The sequence below is a fragment of the Macaca thibetana genome, chromosome 15 (genome assembly GCF_024542745.1).
Source record: "Macaca thibetana thibetana isolate TM-01 chromosome 15, ASM2454274v1, whole genome shotgun sequence".
Taxonomy (NCBI): Eukaryota; Metazoa; Chordata; class Mammalia; order Primates; family Cercopithecidae; genus Macaca; species Macaca thibetana.
The window spans coordinates 60,197,321-60,221,525 of record NC_065592.1 but is presented as its reverse complement, the minus strand read 5'-3'; the positions used below and the strand labels follow the sequence as shown (position 1 = coordinate 60,221,525).

Below are 24,205 nucleotides of genomic sequence, written 5' to 3'. Positions count from 1 at the left end.
CAACATCCTGTTATTGAAATTTCTCTGAAAACTATTTGCTTTTTTAAAATAGAGAAGCAAATGTTTCGAGATTTTAGACTCTGACATCCCTCTGCTGTCTCAATAAAAGATTAGTTTGTGGTCCTTGCCGCCCCTGTGTTATTTTTGTGGTTTAATAGCCTTCATGGTGAAATAAGCTAAAAAAAAAATTCTCTTGTCTTTCTGTTGCAGTTTTCAAGAGCTACACACTCCTTGGCTGGCTTATATACTCCAACACAAAGGCAAGGGGCTGCAAGGGCAGGTAAGAGTGAAATCCAATTTATGCAACTTGCTTACTGTGACCTCCAGTTTATCCCAGGATTTTGTTATATAAACTTATTTGCATAAGGGTGGCTTACACCCTGTACTGTGTACCTCTGAGAGGGTCAAGACTTGTATTGTTTGTACGGGGAGCTCTCTCACTCATGTGACCTGTCTACTCCACCTCCATAAAGAGGACAGACAAAAAATCCCATCTCCAGATTACACAGACATATTTATAGTTAAGACTCCTCGACTAGACAAGCATCAATGACTTAAGAGAAGTCTTAACTATAAATACATACACATATATTAATACATCTTAGCACTATTTAACTGAATATTTCTTGAGTGCCAATTCAGTGCCAGGGACCATGCAAAGAACTGTGAGATTAGAAAATTAAGAGACAGAGTCTACCCTCAAAATAGTCCACCGGTCAGGAGAAACACACTTTAACATGAGGGAAAAACAATTATCATCAAAGTATACATAAACTGTATAAATGGTAGATGCACAAAGGAGGGAGGGGTTAGTTGGGGTGTGGCAGATTATTTAGAAAAGCTTCAAAGAGTAAGTGAAAGACAACCAGGTCATAAAGGACTAAGGGTAATACACTGGGACATAAAACAGCATGGAACAGTCAAGGAATCATGGATTGTTAATATTTTAGGATGACTAAAATACAGGGGAGATGAAAGAAAGATAAGGATGAACAGGTCAGACTGGAGAAGGCTTAAAAGCAATACTTAAAAAATAATTCGAAGCATTTGAAACTGTTGGAGGCTGCTAGGGAACCAAAGTCATTCTTTTGAAACAAATAAATGGAAAGAATCAAGCACCGTGTTTTACTTTTCTATACAAACTACTGCTGGTTTGGGGGGAAAATGTAGATAAGGGGCAGTTTCTTTTTATAGATGAACTCCGGGAGATAAATGAAGGAACAATGATGGAACAAAAATGTCAGCATTTCACAACCCCTAATGAATTAACACTTACAGCAATGAGCATCAGTAGTTGCTAACATCATAAAAAAAGAGATAACCTTACATTATAGGCCTCCTAATGAAAGAATATAATCTACCCATGAGATGGTCTGGCCCAGAAAAACAAAACTAAAACAAACAAAAAAACCTAACATGACTCTGACCATGATTCTAACTTTGACTACTGACTTACAGAAAATACACCATGAAGATACTGTCAACAAAACCCAAAACCAGAAATTCTATGACAACCGAGTTTTTCTCCTCTTGTACCCTCATGTGAAAAAAGAGAGATGAGGGAGAACCTATAGATTAAAGAAATGTAATACTTTTACAAATTGCAAGATGTGAACTTTATTTAGATTTCAATTCAAACAAAACGTAGAGAAAAAGAAACTTATGACATTTTGATTCCATTGGAAATTTGTCCAGTGGCTAGATATTTGATGATATTAAGACTTAACTAATTACTTTAGATGTGATCATGGTATTTAGTTCTGTTTTTTAAAAAGTCCTTATCTTTTAAAGACTCATATTAAAATACTTATAAGTGAAATAATATGTCTTGGATCTTATTAAAAATCATACCAGGCTAGGAGAAGATGGCACTACAGATGAAACAACACTGACCATCCATTAATAATTGTTGAAGCTGAGTGATGGTCCATGAAGGGTTTACTATTTTGTGTACTTCATGTATACTTGAAAATCTTCATAATGAAGGATTACAAAAAGGAAAAAAAAAAAAAAAAAAAAAACATGTTGAAGAGAATTTGGTGCTTAGTCCATAGTTTTGAAACTATGGAATGTTTCATTAAAATGCCAATTGTGAAGATAATATTTTGAAAGTGACCCATAACACCATCATTTTAACTAACTGATTTATATCCTTTTGCATACTTTCTTCTAGAATTTGTATTTTAGAAAGTTTTGTAGAGAAGAACCTGAGAAAGGAAAGAGATAGGAGATAGGAAGAACAACTCAAAATCTCCAACCTCAACTGAGTTAATGTGATGAGAATCCAAACCAAGTGCTGAATAGAAGCAGGAGGAGGAGAAAAAGGGAGAGTCACAGATATTTTTGGAGCAAACCTGATAAGAAATCATAACCAAATGAAATAAGATATGAGGGAAAAGAAATAATTTTCATAGCATCAATCACTACCTAAAATTATAGATTTCCTCTTACATGAAGGTAAAGCTCTGCTCCTATCTTAAGCACTGTATTATCTCCAGTGCCCAATAACCCATAATAGACAATAAGTATTTTTTGAAAAAATATGTTTAATAATAACTGATATTTCTAATTTAGGTTAATAAAAATAGACAGAATATATATTTACCTAATTAGAAAACACAGGAAGGTGTTTTGGGATAATGGGTGCAGCTAAATCAGTTAGGGAGTATGCCCACCTGGTAGTAATGTATATATGAATTAACATCGTTTTTTTCATTAAATGAGAAACCCGGTATGATAGACAGGATCAGCATGGCAGCTCTACAAGGTCAAGAATCAGGAATCCAGTCTCTTCCTTTGTGTTCCTCCATACTTTGTGTATGCTTCTAACAATGTGGCAGCTACAGCACCAGCCATCACTTCCAAGTTCCAGGCAAGAAGCAGAAGAAGGAAAGACAAAAATGGTACAAGCCAGGTGAGTCAGCTTCTTTTTAAGGAACTTCCCTGTAATTACTACCTAGTAACTGCCATTTATATCTCATTAGCCAGATTCAGTCACAGAATAGTGTCTAACTGCAAGGAAAGCTGGGGAAATTTTTTTGTTAGGCATATTACTGCTCTAATAAAATGAAAATTATGTTAGTTAGGAGAAGAGGATAATGGATATTAAATAGATAACTAGCAGTGTCTGCAAGAGATATTTTAGAATATGTTGTACCTGGGTATCTGTTCTATTTCCAGTACCTATTGATCAGAATTGTCCAGTTGGTAGCTTTTGAGAATAGTTGGTGTTGAAGAAGATATAAAAAATATATTGGTAACAGGTGATTGTCTAGGGACCAACTACATAATAGAAAAGGAGAAACTCAGAATGGCTAACTTAATGGTGGTAGAGGAAGGTCAGGAGGTAAAGAAGACTTACACAGAGTGAGATTAAGGTAGGTATGATAGAGTCAAGGAATCAAGCAAAAAGTCAGTCAAAAGTGCCAGTAAGGTCAAAGTCAATGCTTAGGAGATGGTTTCTACATTAGGATCTGGAAGGCACTAGTGAACTTTTCCAGTGGTAGTTTTAAGTACAGTTTCAAGAGCAAAAACTAGACCACAATGGGTTGAGGAATAAGGGAGCTTTTGAGATGTCCATCAGAGAAAGAAAGGAAATGAAGACGCCATAATCTAAAAAGCACCAGAGTTCACTGGAAAGTTATAGGGAGGTATGTTTGCTCTGAAGGATGACTCGTTATATTTGTAGATAGACTAAGGAGAACCATCCAGGACAGAGTCAGATACTGAAGAACCTAGAGGGTGGAAGAGAGGAGGATTTGGGTTTCATCTGCTGAGAACAGCAGTTTGTCCAAGTAAAGGCTTCATTTACACTGGAGTTTTTAAAACCTCTTTCCATGTTTTTATTATGAAACAATACTAAGACATTTGATTTGCCAGATACCTAAATGTGTCATTTTCTGTTTTGCCTAGTGATTTTTCTTCCCCCTTAAATACATCAAGTCATGATTATTCTGGTAGGCAATACCCCAGAGACAATAAAGGATGACCAGGACACAAAGTCTATCAAATTTCTCACCAATTAATTTCCATAACACCCTTTGGGACTTACACCCTACCCCTTTTTAGACAAGACGTGAAGCACTGCAGGTGGAATTCCACTGGGGATATGAAATATGAGGTTCATTCATTCAACATAGGGGCACAGGCTGAGATGCAGGACCAAGAGGTCACATTGGTCATATGCTTGACAGGCTTAAATAAGTGTGTAAGGGCTAGTTTTTAGATGGTAACAACTCACTAGGAACCACTTTAAAATGTTCTAGAGGAGGAGAGTTTGGGAAAGTGAGTGATGGATGTGCGAACCACTGCAAATTGGAAATGATCTATAATGGCATGCCAATTGGGGGCCTGCATTCTAGGGCCCCCTTTTTTAAAAAAAAACAATGAGACCCCTAGGATCTTGAGCAAGTTATTAAACTTGGCTTTCAGTTCTCTTCTGCAAAATTCAAGTTGTTGAATGAGATTTCTGAAGTTCCTTGTTCTAAAAACTCTATGATTATCTAAATCATGAAATAAATGCTGTATGAAACTGTATGTGATTTCTAAACTTGTTCTTAAACCTTCAAAAAGAGTACCTATGCCTTGAGAGGTTTTCTAAATAGAGAAGAGAGACCACAGAGCTGTTAATGTATCTACAGGCCCAGTGAAGATAAAGAGATGGGTGGCATATAACACACAACTTCCCTCCTTCAAATCTTGTTTTTTTTGGAGGAGGCAAACTATGAGGCTCATTGGTTTATTATACAAAACACAGAGGACTCTGCATGACTTATCTTTAAAGGGGAGGAAGTGACTTGCTACAAGTCTCTGAAAGCTGGTGGACAATGACAGCAGGCTTGGTAAACAACAGTAAATGTGCTAGCCCTGTCTGATTCTTAACTAAGATCATCAGACAACCTAGCACTTTAAAATAACCCACCACAAGATCAACAAGTCTGAGGCTCACTTTAAATTAAAATAATGCTGCAAAATAATGTGAACTAGAAGGATACTTGAAAATAGAGTGAATATATTACTAAAAATGCATTAGGTTATCTTGAGTAGAATTTATCAGATACTAAACTTTTTTATTGTTTTTAAGAAACAGTATCTCACTCACATTGACCAGGCTGGAGTATAGTAGCACAATCATGGCTCACTGCAGCCTCAACTTCCTGGGCTCAGACAATTCTCCCACCTCAGCCTCCCAAGTAGCCAGGACTACAGGTATGAACCACCACACCCGGCTAATTTTTGTATTTTTTTGTAGAGATGAGGTTTCTCCATGTTGCCCAGACTGGTCTTGAACTCCTAGACTCAAGCTATCCACTCACCTTAGCCTCCCAAAGTGCTGGGATTATAGGTGTGAGCCACCGCGTCCAGTCAGATACTAGGGTGGACTTTGAGAAAGACTCTGCTTTTATTCCCAATAAAATGAAGGGTTAGGCCAAATAGGAAACGATGTTTTAGAAATATATGAAGGAATAAAAACACATTCTGTGGGCATGTATTATAAATCACTAGGTTCCTAGACTGCAGCTTTGCCTCCCAATCTTTACAAGAACCCCTGCCAACATCAGGTCTTCACAGAATGCAGTTTATAAAATTACCAAACAAAAGCTGTCTTCATCTATGACATCATTAATATTTTGCTTGAACTAATACTTGAATGGCAATTTGCATCTATAATAAGGTGAGCATTATTGATTATTAAATCCACATTTTATAGTTCTCTACTATTAAGCTAAACCTGTTTAGTTTTAGTTTTTGTTTTTGAAACGGTCTCACTCTGCTGCCTATGCTGGAGTGCAGTGATGTGATCATAGCTCACTGCAGCCTAAAACTCCTGAGTTCAAGCAATCCTTCTGCCTCAGTCTCGAGTGGCTAGGAGCACAGGCATGCACCACCACACCCAGCTAATTTTTAAATTTTTTTTGTGGAGACATGGTCTCGCTCTGTTGCCCAGGCTGGTCTTGAACTCCTGGCTTCAAGCAATCCTCCTACCATGGCCTCCCAAAGCACTGGGATTATACGCGTCAGCCACTGTGCCCAGCCTGTCTAGTCTTTTTATTCCAAGTGTAGACTCTTGTGCTATACTTCCTGGACCACTCCTACTGAGCCCACAAAGATAACTGACTGGCCAGGTATGGCTATGTTCCAGGACACAGAAGCCCTACCTTCCTTCCTCAGATCCTTCATGAGTGCGACCTTTATTTCTTTTATTATAATGTTTTTTCTGACATAATCTACTTGGAGATGCATGAATGCAACCTTTAGAAAACACAATATAATATCAATACAATAGGTGGGACCCCTCATAGTAACACTGGCCATGTCCTTTGCCCTAGAAATGAGATATATGAAACAACCTAATAAGATACTACATTACGGAAAAGTTCCCTTAGACAGAGTCTAAGGTACCACAGCTTTTCAGTACTTTCTGCAATTCTGCTTCTCGGAAAATGACATTAGGTTATATAAAGCAAGACTCAATCAGCATTTTAGAAATCATGCCAGAGTCTCCTCTGCATCCATTACTCACACCCAAGTTTCCAAGTACTGTGGCTACATTTTATTTCTTAGTCTTCCCTTTTCACTGGAATGTGACACCACTACCGGATGGTCAGAGGATGTCAGATGATGGGAAAGTTAACACTACTAAATTTTATGTTCTCAAAAACGTTTAGTCAATATTACAGTGGTTTTAATTCGACATGACTTCCCTCTGAACAAGCTTTAATCAGTGGTACAATACAAGAAGCATGAATTTTGACATTTTTCAGACCTGGATTCGAATTCTTGCTCTGTCACTTCCACACCTGTAAGATGAGAACAAAAGCTATCTTACCTAGTGTATAGATTAAGAATATATAAAATAAAAGAGTCCTGCACATATCTACCATGGAGGGAGGAGAGTTCAATAAGGCTTCTTTCGTTCCCAATAAACTCGTTTGATAAATTAACTGCAGGATTTTATTTATGAGATTCTTCTTCATTCTCAGAGAGGACAACACAAACTATTTACACAATTTGTCATCAATTTTTTTTTTCCAAGTTGTTTCCTCTTATCAAGAACGCCTTCTGGCCAGGTGTGGTGGCTCATGTCTGTAATCCCAGCACGTTGGGAGGCCGAGGAGGGTGGATCCCTGATGTCAGGAGTTTGAGACCAGCCTGGCCAACATGGTGAAACCCTGTCTCTATTAAAAATACAAAAATTAGCAAGGCATGGCGGTGTACACCTGTGGTTCCAGCTACTCAGGAGGCTGAGGCTGGAGAATTGCTTGAACCCAGGAGGCAGAGACTGCAGTGAGCCGAGATTGCACCACTGCAATCCAGCCTGGAGAACAGAGCGAGACTCCACCTAAAAAAAAAAAAAAGAAATAAAGAAAAAGAAAAAAAGCCTTCTCCTGTAGCCCTAGCAGCTACCTGGGAGGCTGAGGCAGAAGGATCACTAAAGTCCAGGAGCTTGAGACCAGTCTGGGCCATATAGTGAGACCCTGTCTCAAAAACAAATAGAAAGTCTTCTCCCACTGACCCCACACCCTCATCTCTACTAATTCATGCCTCTTTCCTTCAAAGACCAGCTTAAATTCTAACTTTGTACTATCTGCACCACCTAATGCAGTGCCTGTACATAGGAAGTACCTACCGCATGCATATTTTTAAGTTTTACTGAACATCATTAATCAAAGAATATTACAATCCATTAAACACATCTAGAAGAAAGTGTTTTTAGTAACTTAAAGTGACATGATGGTTTATCATACTTAAAAAACATAGGAGGGTCACATAATAAAGCAAAAGTCAGCAATTTATTTTTTAAAAACCAGTACTATGATTCTAAGCACTGAGGTCTCAAACCAGGGGCACTCTAGTAATTTATTTCTTTCTCTACTTATTTAAAGTAATATCTGAGGCCCACATATATGTATTTTCCTTATATGACCATGAAAGGCAAGAAAATTACCTTTTCTGTGTCACAGATTCTGAATATTTCTTCCTATCCCTGTACTCCCACATCCCTAACCTCTATATTTTCAGAATTCAAAGATAAAAAGTGTTGTATTCAAACATTTTAGTAAATGCTTCTCCATTTTATCCTGCTTAAAAGAAGGATCTTTGACTTTATCTGGAAATAGATCACTGCACAATCACCTTTGGTGACCTAAGGAAGCCGCTTGGGGTGATTTTTCTTTGTGGACCTTGACACTGCTTGCAAAGTTTACAGTCATAAATTGTAACCCACTGAGAACAATTTCTCAAACTTGGTTAAATAATTACATAGACACTAAAAGAAAACAACCCTCTACTCCTACCACTGCATTATCTTGTCTCCTAATTCAAAGAAAGCACAGCCTACGTTTTTAATAACTTAGAGAGGTTATAACATGAATTTACAAAATTTAACTAGAAAATTCAGAAAGGAGTCTCCAAACTGGAGGACACCATTTGTTATTTGGTGGCATCTTCTGGGAAAGGTTGATATTGCAGCTCAGCTCTGTGAAACATAAATTCTCTTGCAAAAGCACATGGGAAAAACTCTGGAGGCAGAAAAATAATCCTGATATAGTATAATAAGGTGCAATCTAGACCCAAGAGAGTCAGTTTTATTTTAAGGGGGACGTATAGGAAGCTAGAGGCTCCTGGATGTTTCATAGCTCTTCCCTCAATCCTGGCTGTGCATGCCAAATCCACCTATGAGGACAACCTGTCACCTCCTGAAGGCCACTGGTAAAGCCCAAACCAATAGGTCAAAGAAACAGGATTCATATGGGGGACAATATGAGATATTGAAGGCTTTCCCAGCAGCACTGCCAACTTCATGAAGCACACCTATACAATTTTAGTAAGAATCCAAGGAAGAATAAGATTTGTTTTATCACCAACCTCCTCTTAGGTAGGTACGCTACCTACCAAGTGGGTTCAAATCCTAGCTCCATCACTTTTAAAGATGGCAACCTTGGGGAAGATTCTTCGTCTTGGAGCCTCAGCTTCCTCATCTATAAAATGGCAATAATAATAATAATAATAATAATACCTATTTTACAGAGCTGTCTTGAAGGGTGAGTGAGTGAAATCATGTTAAGTACATAGAAGGGTGACTAACACAGGCTAAACACTCAAGTTTAGCCATGGCTATAAGGCATCTCTGTGGTATGGTAAAGCTAGTCTTGCAAAGGCCATGTTGAGTCCCATTGTTGGCTTTATGTCTAAAAATGACAAATGGGATAATTCCATCAAATGCATAGGTCATAAAGCAAGAAACAATAATGCATTGAATAGGTGATGCAGCTCTCTTCAAGAAAGCTCACAGAATTTATTGGAAGAGAGATTCTGGCTCAATACATGTGAGTGGAAATGCTGAGTTTTGCCAATTGCTGATGACAACCAGCTCTGCAAAGATAGAGCCCCTGTGTATTCACAACTGTCTGCTATCCAAGGGCTTCTAAGGAATTACTTAATTTAAGAACTGAGATACCACACTGGGCCTAGTATGTACTGAAACAAGGAAACAAAAAGGCCTCTAACTGTTTTTTTTTTTTAATCTCCTTTTTAACTGCTTTTTTCAAATAAACCAGGAATATGGATGAATAAATGAACAGCTGGTTGGCGAGGCTGCCTCCTCCTCAGTGTGTTCACACCCAATACAGACAAAAAAAAAAAAAAAAAAAAAAAAGTGTTAGAAAATAGGGACAGGTGAAATATCTCCATGCACCCAACAAAGTTAACTTTTGTTTGGTAATTTTAATTAATGTTCCACATTGAGCAGAATTTACCAGAGGAAGAACTGTAACCCTTCAGGTATTTTTACCTCCAGTTATAAAACACAGAAAACAGGAGCCTCCAATGAGAACCTGCCCCCTGGAGAGTTGGGGCAGCCCTTTAATGAATGACCTCTCCAGCTGCTCCCTCACCATACTTACAGACTTTACAGCTCTTGCATGTGCTGGAATTACAAGTCATTAAAAAGCCACTTTGAAAACACAATAAAGACCTTCTTCTCTGACTGCAACAACCTTCCATTACATAAAAACCTAAGGCCAGTGCTTCAACAGCAGGACATTTACTACCAGATCCAGACAGTTTAAGCAGGGCAATGAACAGGGTGGGGCGGGAGGAAATGAGAAACAACAAAAGAAGGGAAGTTTTTTTTTTTTCCTTCTTCCTTTTTTTCTTTTTGAAAGAAATTTCTGGTAAGGTGGTTTAAAGCATTTATCCTTTATCGGAATCACCATCCATCCTTGGGAAAAATGCTGCCATCTGATGAGATTTTGTTTTTCTCCTTCAAGAAGGTTTTCTCCCAGAAAACCCCTTGGTAAGATCAAACTATCAAAAGACATGACTCTCTTCTCACACTGCAGGCTGAAGGATGTAACATTTTACCAAATGTAATTTGTTCATTTTCAGGGAAAGATCATTAAAACTTTTTACTCCTTCACTTTAAAATTATGATTAAATCCTCAAAGTAAGGGAAGAAAGAGGAAGGCAACGATAAGAAAATTACTACCATAACTGAATGTGATCATATGCGGTTACTTCAATTTTCATTTACTGTTTTTTTCCTCCTCTGCTGTGAATATCAAACTTCTTCATATCACAAGACAGGATCAACTCTATACACTTCTCTTCAGGAGCAAGATTATACAAAAAACAAAAACAGAGGAATTACAGAAGAAGTGAAAGACAGTTGTTGTTTTCCCTATTATCAACTAAAGTTTAGGCAGGTTAATAAAAAACACAGTTATAAACCTTTACTTGACACTGATACACTCCCTTTGCAACTGTCAGTGTCAGTCACCACTTACCTACTAAACAGTAAGTACAGTGGAACATTATCTACCCCAAAGAGATGAACTCCTAAACCAAGAACCACTGTACTGTAAAGCGAATGGCCTCAGTTCTTGAATATAAAATATTCTTAACAAAAACATTCCCCTATCATGCTTTCTGTATTTGTTAAATGCTTACCCACTACAATACAGTCCTTCTGCCTCTCCACCTTATCCGAGCCCCTACCAAATTCTTCTGTAGGGGAAAATTATTGACAAACTTTCATGTGACAGTATTAGATCTCTTTATGAGAAACATTTCAATAATCACAAAATGTATTTAAAAATTATTCTTTCAGTTATATTAACAGTAACTCAAAGACCAATCATTTCTTAGGATATTTTAACAGTAACAGCAAAAAACAAAAATGAAAAAACAAAAACCTACCAAGTGTCTACCCAATGCAGTACATGGTATGTTCTTCTTCTTTATCTCATTTAATTAAAAAGCTGAAAGATCTGAGAAACTTTGGCTTATCTTTCAGCTTAAAACTTAGCCTTTTTATCTTGTACTTTTACACTGATCATGTAACAGAAACGTATCAACATCAAGACTATATACCCTGTGATGACAAAATCCAGAGCAAAGTGACAAAAGACAAAATTCAAAACAAAGTGGCTTAGAGTACCAAGTATTCCAGCATATAAACCCACACCCTTGGAAAAGGACACCAGAGTTCTGCAGTATTTTTGAATATCAAAAAATCTCTTTCAAAGCTACAGGTTATATAGGTTCCCAGAAGTCAAGTCATACATAGCAATAGGTAACTAACATTTTTTTGACTAGTGTGTTAACTGTTTCACCCAGATTGATTTATCAAATTTTCATTATAATCCTACAAAGAAGATACTATTATGATCTCCACTTTACAAAAGAGGAAACTAAGAAACAGAGAAAGTTAAATTATTTGCCCAAGATCACTGGTGACAATGAAATTTAAAACAGCCTGTCTGACAACAGATGGCAGAATTCTAATTACCTATCTACCTACCTTTCACTTATCAACAAATAAGTGATCGAGCCCTCAAACACCAGCCAGACATACAAACCATGGATGTCCAACTTCTTTCTCTCTTCTCACATACGAAGTATACAAAAATCTTACCAAAAAGAACCATATCAATTAATAATCTAAGCTTCCTAACCCATCTTAATACTACTGACATTTTTATATAAAACCTGAGTCAAATTTGATTCTAGAAAAGGTTCTTTAAAATGTTCATCTTTTTAACAATAAGACCTATACTGAGGCAAGATGTTTTCTTTATAGACATACTAGACAAATAATCATTCACTCCAGCCTTCCTCATTCTTCAAACTCTTCTGATTTAATTGTGTCTTTTTTCTGTTTCCAAAGTCCAAGATCTCTGCCCATTATATCTAAAATCACCCACCACCCCATGTCCCACAAATGAATACAAATCTGGCTCATATTCAAATAATAAAGCTGGAAAGGACCTTAGAGAGATCAGCTCATCTAATCACACTTACTCAGAGGCAGACACACAACCAGGACAATGTGCACAGTCCCCCTGAAGCTGGACCTGCCCCAAGCTACCAAGTCAATTACTGGCCAAGGTTACAGGGGATACTTGTAATGGAGAGCACCAGCAGTCCATAGCAGTCCATAGCTTAGTGCTCTCCATTACAAGTGTCCCCTGTTCCTTTTGTCTTGCTGGCAGGAGGGATGCCAGGTAGGAGACAGTCCAAACAAAGGCTATCTTTTCTACTGGATAAATGGAATTTCAATTCTCTCTTACCTTCCTTTGCTCATAGAAAGGTCTTTGGGTTCATGGTTTACATGACACCACTTTTGTTAATTCTCTTTTGTTATGCTACCTACTTTTCAAGTATTGAACCAATAGCAACAACAATAAAAGCATTACTAGTACCAGAAGACTAATAAGCAAAGTACGGTTGTTGGGTTTTATACACAAATAATACCTGAAAGTCTTTATAGGCTTTCTCTGCAATGCTATGCAGAGTACATTACAAAAACTATTGTTGTAATCACTGGATTTGTGGCTCTAATATGTCATATACCATTTTGAAAATTTACTACCTACTGTAAAGTTTTCCAATTATAACTCTTCATTCCAGAAGACTTTTCAAGGTATACCTTTGAATAAACACATCAAATTGAACAAGAATTTTATTAAAAGAAAGACATACTTTACAAATCATATACAAATGGGAGGGAGCAAGAGGCAGACAAAAGGAGAATAAACAAAGTTACCTAAAGAGAAAGACCATCTGTGACAGTTTCATGTAGAAAGAGCTTTCAATGGTGCCTTATGAACGCCATTTGGTCTTCTCATAAATCAGTAAACATTCTAAAAAGGTGCCTTTTAAAATTTTGACCACTATAAGAAACACACACACCTTCTCTGAAATAAAATTTTCGTAAGCCATTACTTGCCCATACTAATTATAATGTTTTCTGATTTATTTAATGCTAGCAATATGTTAATTTATTTCATAGCTCACCAGTGAATCACAACCCATGATTTGAAAACTTCTATACTAGAAGAATTGCAAAGTGTCAGAATATAAAAAGACAAAGCTGCTAAATGTGACAATTTTGATAGACTAATTAATCACAACCCAAAAGCATTTCAGGGTGATTCGAGACAAAAGTCAAACACACAAAAAAAGGTCCAAGTAACTTCTGCATTAAGAATAAGTTTCGAATTAAGAGGAAAGGTAAGAAGCAAAGAAGGAAAAATAAATAATTGAGATATTGGAACGAACATACTCAACTCTCATCTCCATTTCACAAACTATGACTATAAAGCCTTTACCAAATACTGGAACAAATTTTCCCAGCGTCCAGCATTTTATATGCTACTGTCCTAATCTGATCTTCTACTAAAATTTTGAGATTAGCTATAGAGAGTAGGGAGATCTGTGGACCACTGGGGATCAGTGTCAGCACCACGTCCTGACCCTGACTGGCTTTCTACCCAGAACAGTGCAAACCCGGGACAGCAAATCTGCTACTACAGCCTTCTAGCCTTTGCCAGCATTTAAACTAGAGACATCTGTGGGCAGCCCAAGGGACAGAAAGAAAAGTATTCTAAGATTGCCAGTAATTTTTTAGCCAGATAGCTTCCTTGACCACTGCCTGGAAATACGGTCAAGCCAATGTAAGGAGATTATTGGGACTGATCATTACTAATAAGTAACTGAAAAAAGGCCAAAATTAGAAAAAATACGAAAGTAAGGAGATAACTTCAAAGTAATGTTTATTCTTCAAAAACATTATCAAATACTTTTGAATTAGTAACAACCCTGTCACTAGAAGCGTAAGGTTTATTACAGAGGTTAAAATAGATAATCGGAAAATCCCTTCCACTGCTGAAAATCTGTAATTATAAGTTTAAACCCCAATATCAAAAAACACCTTTTAGGGGTATTAGATGGTCAGATGCTCTCTTAGTCCTCCACAAAGGATAATCCTACTGATCAGCAAAAACTTGTAGTGAAGATCACATACCCCACCCCTTCCAAATCAGTGGCTAAACAATGAAGAAAAAAATTAAATATTCTCTTTTCAAAATACTACTGCCAGGTTTTACAGGTATACACAAATGTTAAAATTTATCAAATTATACATTTTAAATATGTGTAGTATATTGTTACATCATTTTGCCTCAATAAAACTGGTTAAAAAAATACTTTCACCAGCCTTCTATCAACATAAACATGTCACTTCATTCCAATGATCAAAACACCAATATTATAGCCCTAATATTTTCTAAGTTTCTCTTTTAAATTTATTTTCCCTTGTATTCAAGTCTTATTATGTTCTTCTCACTTTCCTAAGTCATCACTCATTGGAAAGCACAGATACCAAGCTTTGATGAGCACCGAAATTTTCTGCTGCTATTCAAATGACCCATTATTATGCTATGGAAATATCTTTCCTTTAACAACTTAAGTAACAGCCTAAAAATCTGCAGATTCCTTAATGACTTCATTTCCTCCTTCCCATTAATTAAGGAAATGCATTTCTAGGCCAGATCTACCCCTGTCCTACCACTTTATGGTTCAGCATTCATTTTCTTCCCCCATTCTTTATTACAAAGCTATCTGAAATAAAATCTGAAAATAAGGGAAAGGAAGAAAGCCAATAAGAACTACTCACATCAGATTTAGAGGATATATTCTCCTCCACATCTGAATCATTGGGATCCACAATATCATCAAATGGCGGTAATGTTGATTTCTTCTTCTCTGATGTCTCACTTTCAATTTTGACCTTTCCCATCTTGACATGAGATTTATCTTTTATCTGTTTTTTATCAGCAGAACAAGTGAGTATCAGTGGTGGTGCGCTAGAAAAACTTTTAAATAAAGCCTCTGAGCTACTCTTTTTCCTTTTTTTGGCTGAGAGTTCTTCAGAATCTGAAATGGGTGGCCTTTTACTAGGAGCCTTCTTATCTTGTCCACTGGTGATGGTGAGTAAATTACTGTCTGGTTTTGGCTCTTTTGACATGGGTTTAGGTTCCTTGAAGGCCATCTTAGGAACTATTTTCTCTTCTTTCAGTGGTTTATTTTCTTTGGGTTTCTTAGAGGATTCTTTGGAAGATTTGTTGTGATCCCTGGAAGGTTCTTTGAAGGCACTTTTATGTTCTCTGGAGTCTTTAGAAGGTTTTTCCTTGTGCTCCTTCATTAATTTGTGAGGCTTTGAAAAACTGGTACTACTACTGCTGCTGCTGCTGCTACTGCTGCTGCTGCTGCTGCTGCTGCTGCTGCTGCTGCTGCTGCTGCTGCTGCTGCTGCTGCTGCTGCTGCTGCTGCTGCTGCTGCTACTGCTGCTGCTGCTGCTGCTGCTGCTGGTATGAATACTCCTATTAGGGTCCTGCAAAAGAGGGAGAAGAAAATGAAACTCTCAAAACTAAATAGCAATGAAGAATCAAAAGAGATCTACATAAAATGATCCTTCTTTTATTGCTCTCAAGCTATCATTAAAATACCAAAAACATTTTAATATAAACCAAAAACCACAATATAACAGGTGAGAATAGTGTATGCGAGAAACATAGTGACAGTAGGTTATTATCAAAGAATGTAATGAGGAAAGCTGTTTTCTTAATCGTTTGAAGCATGGAGTTTTAAAACATTTCGATTCAACAAATGTTAACTGCTGCTTGTCCAAGAAGATACAAGGATGAATAAGACATGGCCCCCACTCTTAATAACTATGACGTATCTAAGATTGATAGTTGTTGACAACCAAAAGAAGGGAACTATTTAATTCTGTTGGGAGCATAGGGCGAAGAATAGTTCAAAAATTCATAAAGAAGTAACATCTGAATTAGGTCCTGGAGGATAAACAGGTAATTACTAGAATGAAAAGAATGGAAAAGTACTTAAAGAGACCAAGGACCAGAATAAACTAAAACAACAGGGAGCAAAGCACAGATTGTATTTGGGGAACAACACCCAGCTATAGAACAAGATTGAGAAGGAGGCAGAAAAATAGCCCAGCTTCACACAGTAAGGTCAGATTACATTAAATTTCAAATGGCTTTGCAATATAAGGAATCATAAAACCCCCCAAAAGAAATAAAGGAATTCTCAATTTGAGATAAAAAGCAATTATTTTTATGCTGTACAAAATTTCATCAATTAAGAACTATATCTCTCACCCACTAGGAAAAAGATAAAAGGAAGTTAATAGAACAAAGATTTCACCTAACCATCAAATAGACTAGAAAGTCTTTAGCAATTACTGTGTTATGATCATGAGAAAAGAGGTAATAGCTGCCTATTTCATTTTAAATGTGATCAAGTTTTCCACTCATATAAACACATCAGAATATATAACCTATATATAATCTTTCTGTTTAGAAACAAAATCTAAGTCCATACTTACCATATTTGTGAACCTCTACCATTAATAGTAAGAATAAGAAACAGAGTAGATCCTGGACATGCAAAAATCCACATCAATACTAAAAGAAGAGCTCTTTCTTGCTTACTTCCACCTCCTAATGGAACCAAAGACAAATAAATGTCCAAATTTTCAACTAGAATTTGCATCTTCAGGCTTGCTTATTATCTTTCACCTCTAACTCACCCACTTAAGCCCAATGATATGTAAACCAATCCTATGTTCCTTAAATATCTAGCATGACACAGGACAGTAAGCAAGCAGGGGCTATGCTTTTCACTAAAATGAACAATCTACTTATTGGGTCTACGCAAAAACAAAACAATGAAAAATATATACATAGGTACATGTATAAGCATCACAAAATAATATCCAAATGAAAACTTATTGTTCTATATTAGTAGAAATATATTTTTTGGTTTCTTAATACATTTTTTGGCTTACTTGCTCAACAACAAAATGACACATAACAAAATTATTCCATTTATTTCCTGGAGTGGTTTCAAAATTCTAAAATGGATGAAGTTACTAAGCAAAGACTTGTTTTTATGCATCAAATTAGATAATTCCTTAGAAAACATCATAATCTGAGATTTAAAAGGAAAATTCTAAAGATAGGATTCATATTACTGAAACTTCATTATTTTATAAATTCTATTACAAGACATTTCCTGTCATGTTAAGCAATACTATGAATAATTAAAATAAAGTATAATGGACAAATTAAATTAAGGAAGAACATTTTGAAATCTAATATCCTTGAGTTTTTTTCAACTGGCTTGTTGACCCACTGAATTTTGAAAATTTGCAGTCAGTATTCTAATGACGGCTCTAGAACACTCAAGTATCGCTGTTTAATATTCAACCTATATGAAGTACTATACACATATTTTGTAAATAAGCTTTAAAAGCATACAATTTTTAACCTACCAACATATCTCTAATGTTAAGTGTTAAAAAACAGCAATATTCTAGTACCAGGAAGGAAAATAAAATTTCTGTATAGGTCCTTCCATGATGTATTTTTAAAATCCTTCTTTAGAACAAACTGGAATTCTTAAATTTACGGTACACATTAGTATCTGACGCAGCTTCTTGTGTCATAAAAAGTTAAGTTCCTTTTTTAATTACATGCATATAATGCTAGGTACAAAACTCTAGAAATACATCTTTTTATAATGTTTTACTTCTCATGTTGGTTCGGGTATTGAATGTCTACTGTTACCTTTTTATCCACTCAACAAACCTTGGTATAAGCAAGTGACCCAGACATCTTGTTCCTTCCTTTTTTGTAATTACCACCTCAAGAATCTTTAAGCTAAGAGAACAAAAGTTATGAGGACAAATACATTCCATAACAATGTCTAAAATAAAATGTAAAAAATAAAAGGAGAGAGAGCAGTTTTTAAGGCAGCAGTTTCTTTGGCCTGGGCCCATGACAAATGTCAAAGTTCAAATATATTGTCACCAGTCTCCATGTTTGTACATGTAATAAATGTAAAACAGTAGCTCAGATACACAGCCAGATATTAAATTGTCACTGACACAGAATAAAAGCTTTCACTGATTTTCAGTCTATCTGATATTTATATATATCATATATTTATATATTATATATATATATATATATATATATGTATATATGGGGGTCTTGTCACCAGTCTCCATGTTTGTACATGTAATAAATGTAAAACAGTGGCTCAGATACACAGCCAGGCATTAAATTGTCACTGACACAGATTAAAAGCTTTCACTGATTTTCAGCCTATCTGATATTTTTATACATTATATGTAAATATATAAAAATTATAAATATATAATGTATATTTGATATATATATATATATATTATATATATGGGGGTCCTGTCACTGGCTTTTTAAATTTTTCAATTAACCATTAACCTCAATATTAAGTACCACCGAGCAGCACAGACTAATTACCATTCAATGCAAAGTTTACACATGTATAATTCAAATTCTCTTTGCCTGAGGCTGATTAGGACAAACTGAATATCAAGCAATGTAACACAGAGAGCATGTGTGCATAATTCAAATCTCAAATATTTAAGGCAAATGATTGTTTAAACATAAATATACATATATTTGCACTAACTTTACAACCTGTGACTATAGGATATAACATTTTCTCTCATCTATTCAGATTGCACTGAATGCTTCCTTCTTTTAAATTTTTGGAACAGAATGGGTATCTTTAATGTTTAATCTCTTCTAATACTACCTGTCAGCAACTCAAGTAGAGGACTTAAGAAAAAAATTGGAACTACTGGCCAGAATAAGGTTTTCTGATTATATGTGGCTTTCAGTTTCCATGTTATCTTCATGTCTATTTCTAAGAACCACTGACAACTCATAGCTGATTCTTGGCTCCTGTTTCTTCCCGCTGGCCATCCCTCTTATTTTTGGTCTCTGTCCTACTTTAACTGGCTTCTGTCTCGTGAAAGATTTTCAGATCAATCATATTTTGTTCAATGAAATTTGCATATAGACAAATAAACTCTCTCAGAAGAGTTTTACTTATCGAAACCAACAAACTCTCTGAGAAGTTTATTTGTTCAAACTGCATTTTTACAAGGACGCTTCCTAAAAACTGTAGTGTGGTCCAAGAGGTTATGCATATGTAGGGATAGGAAAAACCATGATAGTCAAAGATAAGGTTCCGAAATAAAAGTCTCCTCTTTAATGTCATTGAACACACAATGAATAACACAGAGGGGTGACATGCCATCTGAAACTACAAATAGTTCTGTGCAGTGGCAGTATCGTAGCCAGTGAGGTTTATGCGAGGCACAATTACTGCTAACTGAAACTACAAATGGAGTATTAAAATTCAGAATTCTGGGGTCAGGGGAAACCTTGAATTTGATTTACTTTTCCCACTTCAATCCCAAATCCAACCCCATTTACCTCTCTTGAACTAGTCAGCTTTGCGGGTAGCAGGCAGTGGCCTGAAGAATGTGGCCACAGGCTTATGGGCATCTTGAGAAAAATAACTGGTGCAGGATTTGCTCTGCTTGACCCAAAAGAGTTTGTTTGTTTTTTTACAGATGGGGTCTTGCTGTGTTGCCCAGGCTAGAATGCAGTGGCTAGTCATAGGCATGATCACTACATGCTACAGCCTGCAATTCCTGGGCTCAAGTGATCCTCCTGCCTTGGACTCCCAAGAAACTGGGACGACAGGTACACGTGCCACCATGCCCAGCTTCCAGAAGAGTTTTGCATACACAAGTATGGCCAGCCTTCCCAGCACTCAGAAGGCACTTGATACAGGAGGAGAGTCTGCTCTTAGGGCTGCAGAATGTAAGGAGATCAGAAGGAAGGCACAGAATCCTCTAGGTGTATAAACAAGAAATAGATAATACGCTTGTTGCTACTGTGCAGGTTGAGATGCCTGTACCTTTCATCACTTATAGAGTTCCAACAGCCTAAAGTCCCCTAACAGCTCAACCTCAACCCCAATGCACATATAAGTGACATACTTTAGGGTAGGAGGAAATAGGAGGAAGCAGATCTAACAGATTTTCTGGAGGCGAAAGATGAAATATTGAGGTCAAAAGCAGTATGGCTACTTAAGGAAAATCAAGTAAAGTATAAAAAATAACTTCTAGAAAAAATGTTTAATTAAAAACTAAAATTTAAACATTTATATTCTCAAGCTGAATAATTCAGTAGACAAAGTAGAAGATCGATGCTGACTGGCAGTATAAAAGATCAGATGAATGAAATCTCAAAGCATAAAGTAAAAATACAAAGCGGTGAAAATCATAATGAGAAAAGAGAAGAGCCTTGAATAGATCAAGGAAACAGAACATACAGCCATAAGAAGAGTTCTGGAAGGAGGAAAAAGAAAAGACAGAAGAGGTAATAATTAAAGCAATATGGATAAAAATTTTCACAAACTAAAGAGAGGACTGAATTACAATCTCACAGAGCTCTCCGAGATCCAGGCAAAGATAATGAGAAATGACGCCCAGGAAAAATCACACTACAATTCCTATACTTTAAAACAAAAAAAGAAAAAGAAAAAAAAAAAACCTGACAAGTATTCAGGAAGAATAATTACTTAAAATTGAATAATAATTAAATTCACATTGTGCTTCTCATTTGTAATACTGAAATCTAGAAGAAAGAACAATAACATCCAGACAGCTGGGAGAAAAAGTACAACCCAAATATCCTACACACACAGTCGGGTGTGAAAGAAGTATTTGCCAAAATTTCAGAATTCAAATAGCACATCAACCACTGTCCCCGCCAAAGGAAAGGACTTGAGAAAAGAGTCTAGTCAAACAATAACTGAACCAGAAATGTTTTGTGTGTGGGAAAGGGAAGAAATGGGGGGTACAATGTATCTTGCACAATATACAGACTTAAATCTAAACGAAAAATAAACTGTAATGTAAGTCCTCAACATGAATTCCTGACACAGAAAAGTCTAACAATCTGGACCTAAACAACTACATGATTTCCACAGAAATTTAGGAATGAAAGAGAAGGATTAGGGTGTCAAGGTGAAAGAAAGTGCTGATATCTTTTATCATGTTAAAGTGGAAGAAAAATTGGATTATGAGCAATTAGAAAGGAAGGTGGTCAATTATGAAATGGAAAAGTGAAGAACTGTCACATAAACAAAAGGAAAATGGAAAATGAATATCAACTTGAAAATATAGGCAAAATTAAGAAAAGTAGAAAAAGTCACATATATAAATAATGAACAAAGTGAAAAGACAGTAATAAGATCAAGTGTAACTTAGAATAAAAGTGAAAGAACTGAATTCCCCCTCTCGAAGATAAACTGTCAGACTGGGTTAAAAAAAAAAAAAAAAAAAAAAGATCAGATAAAGGCTGTTAAAAGAAATACTTAAAATCAATTGAAAAACGTTTAAAATAATGGGATGGGCAAAGAAATATCAGCTAAATGCCCCCAAAAGAAAGTATGAGTGCTAGATTAATATCAGATCATGTGGAATTCAACATTAAGAGTACCAAATAGGATAAAAAATGTAAAAATCCAAATTACATAAAGCAAAAGGTATTTAATAAGAATTTTAAAATACTTAAATGAGAAATCAATATATCTTTGTCATAAATTGACAGATCTCATAAAACACAATGATTACAGACACAGTTTAATTGACCAAAACAACCCACGCGCTGATTTAATAATTATACATAGAGCTTTTCTATCTCTTGAATAAAGTTTAGAAGTTTTATATGTATCCATAGAACACTGATAAAAATCAATCATAAGGTAACATAAGCTTTAAAATACTGCTTTTAAAATGTTTGTATAGATTACATTGGCTGGCTATACTCCAAGAAAATTAGAAAATTAGGCCAGGCGCAGTGGCTTACACCTGTAATCCCAGCAGTTTGGGAGGCCGAGGCGCGTGGATCACTTGAGGTCAGCAGTTCAAGACCAGCCTAGCCAACATGGTGAAACTTGATCTCTATTAAAAATACAAAAATTAGCTGGGCCAAGTGGCGGGTGCCTGTAATCCAAGCTACTTGGGAGGCTGAGGCAGAATTGCTTAAACCTGGGAGGTGGAGGTTTCAGTGAGCTGAGATTGTGCCACTGCACTCCAACCTGGGCAATAGAGCAAGATTCTGTCTCAAAAAAAAAAAAAAAAAAAAAAAAAAAAAAAAAAAAGAAAGAAAGAAACAAAAGTAAAGACAAAATAAATAAATCAAAAGAAAACAATGAAAATAGCACTTCATATAAAAAAAACTCTGGAGGCACAGAAAAACATGTGCTCAAAGGAAAATTCATAGCCTTTATTGCATTTATTATTTAAACAAAAAAGAAGACGTACAAGGAGAAGAGAGAAACCAAGTACAAAGCTAAACTTAGTATTCACTTTGAGAAACTGGGAAAAGATATACAAAACATGCAAACATTATAATGCCCAACATAATGAAGAAAGTAAAAGAAACAAATTTCACCAACATTAGTGCTTTAATTATATAATTGTATAATGTCCTGACATATATGTCTAGTATACCAATCCTAAGGGGAAAGTTGTCAAGTTAATTTTGACTTAAAGAAAATTTATAATCTACTTTTCCACATTAACTGAAAGAAGTGAAGTTTCTTGCATGTAAAATTTCTTGAATGAAAAGTCCAGATTTTCCATAAAAGGAATAAGATTAATGAGGAGACAGCAATTTATAAACATGTCAAAATAGGTAGTTAAATAACAAAAGAATCAACCCAACAGTTGGCAGAGAAAGACAGACAGAATGTACTAAGGGAAAGAGTGAAGCAAAATGGACTGCTGACGATTTTTATAGGATTTTTAGCAAGATATGACTTCATATTGTAAATGTTTTATTAAAAATTAATGTTATAATAAAATTATAAAACAGAAAACACCTTAACAATTGGTAGGATTAATGCTTTTTAAAGAATCAAAACTTATTTAAACCTCAAGTCTAAACAGAGCCAGAGACCCAAAATCCAACATGTCCCAGTCAATGGGCAGAGGACTAAAAGAACATGCCACAAGTGGAAGAGAAAAGGCACTTGAGAAGCGCAAGAGTCTTTCGTTCAAAACAATCTACGTGGCCAGTGCACAAAAAGGACATAAAATATTTATACACACTCAAGTAAGAAAAATAAAGGTCTGCTGTTATGAAACACAATGCTTTGAAAGGTTTTACTTGTTTCGACTTTTCAATAATGTCCCATTTTTTAAGGTGACATTCAACCAGAAAGTTAGAGAGAACTCTATAATATATCCTCGCAGATGCAAAATAATAAAGCCATTTCTAGACCTGGCCAGGGAAGAGCAGCAGTTTTACAAAACTGAAGAATTACATCCTTAAATTCCTCGATTTACCCAGATCTGTAAAATAACCAATATAGATATAACCACGCTTACAGAAATACAAATAAGTCTGGATTTTGCACTAATGACAAAAGATACAGCAATCATCCTAACAGTTAAGCAAGAACCAACACATAACACAAAAGAGCAAAAGATGATGCTAACCGTTCAAGGAGAGATTCGAGAGAATAACAACAGATTCCCCTCAGCCATACCTGACTACGAATTCTGCCAATTATTTATTAGGAAAGACAGGCCTTCATAGCAGCTGCAAAGAGTAGTGACTTCTGGGAAACAAAAGAAACCCACCTGAAAACTAAAGAGGAGATCAATATTAACTAATCACTTTAGGAAGGTCATGTGGTAGCAATGTGGGACAGTGGTGGTGACAATGATGGTGACAGTGGTGGCAGCGGTAATAGCTTACTGAATACTTACTAATCCAGACTGATGTAGAAGCTTTATCACTATTAACTCAACAATCTTGTGAAATAGCTATTATTAGCCCCAATTTATAAATGAGGAAACTGAGGTACAAAGACCAATGTGCCCAAAGACACATATAATAATGAGTGATAAAACTGACATTCAAGCCCCCAGTTAGTCTGACTTCTTTTCTTTGGAGATGGTCTTGCTCTGTTGCTCAGG

The 24,205-nt window shown here is 36.0% G+C and overlaps 1 protein-coding gene across 1 annotated transcript in view; it reads right to left on the bottom strand.

Moving 5' to 3' along the window:
* MLLT3 (MLLT3 super elongation complex subunit) overlaps window positions 1–24,205 on the bottom strand; it is a 286,736-nt gene that overhangs the window by 53,273 nt on the left and 209,258 nt on the right. The window contains exon 5 of the mRNA XM_050761331.1: window positions 14,960–15,676. Coding sequence (XP_050617288.1) covers window positions 14,960–15,676 — 717 coding nt within the window. The remainder of the gene's footprint in view (window positions 1–14,959; window positions 15,677–24,205) is intronic.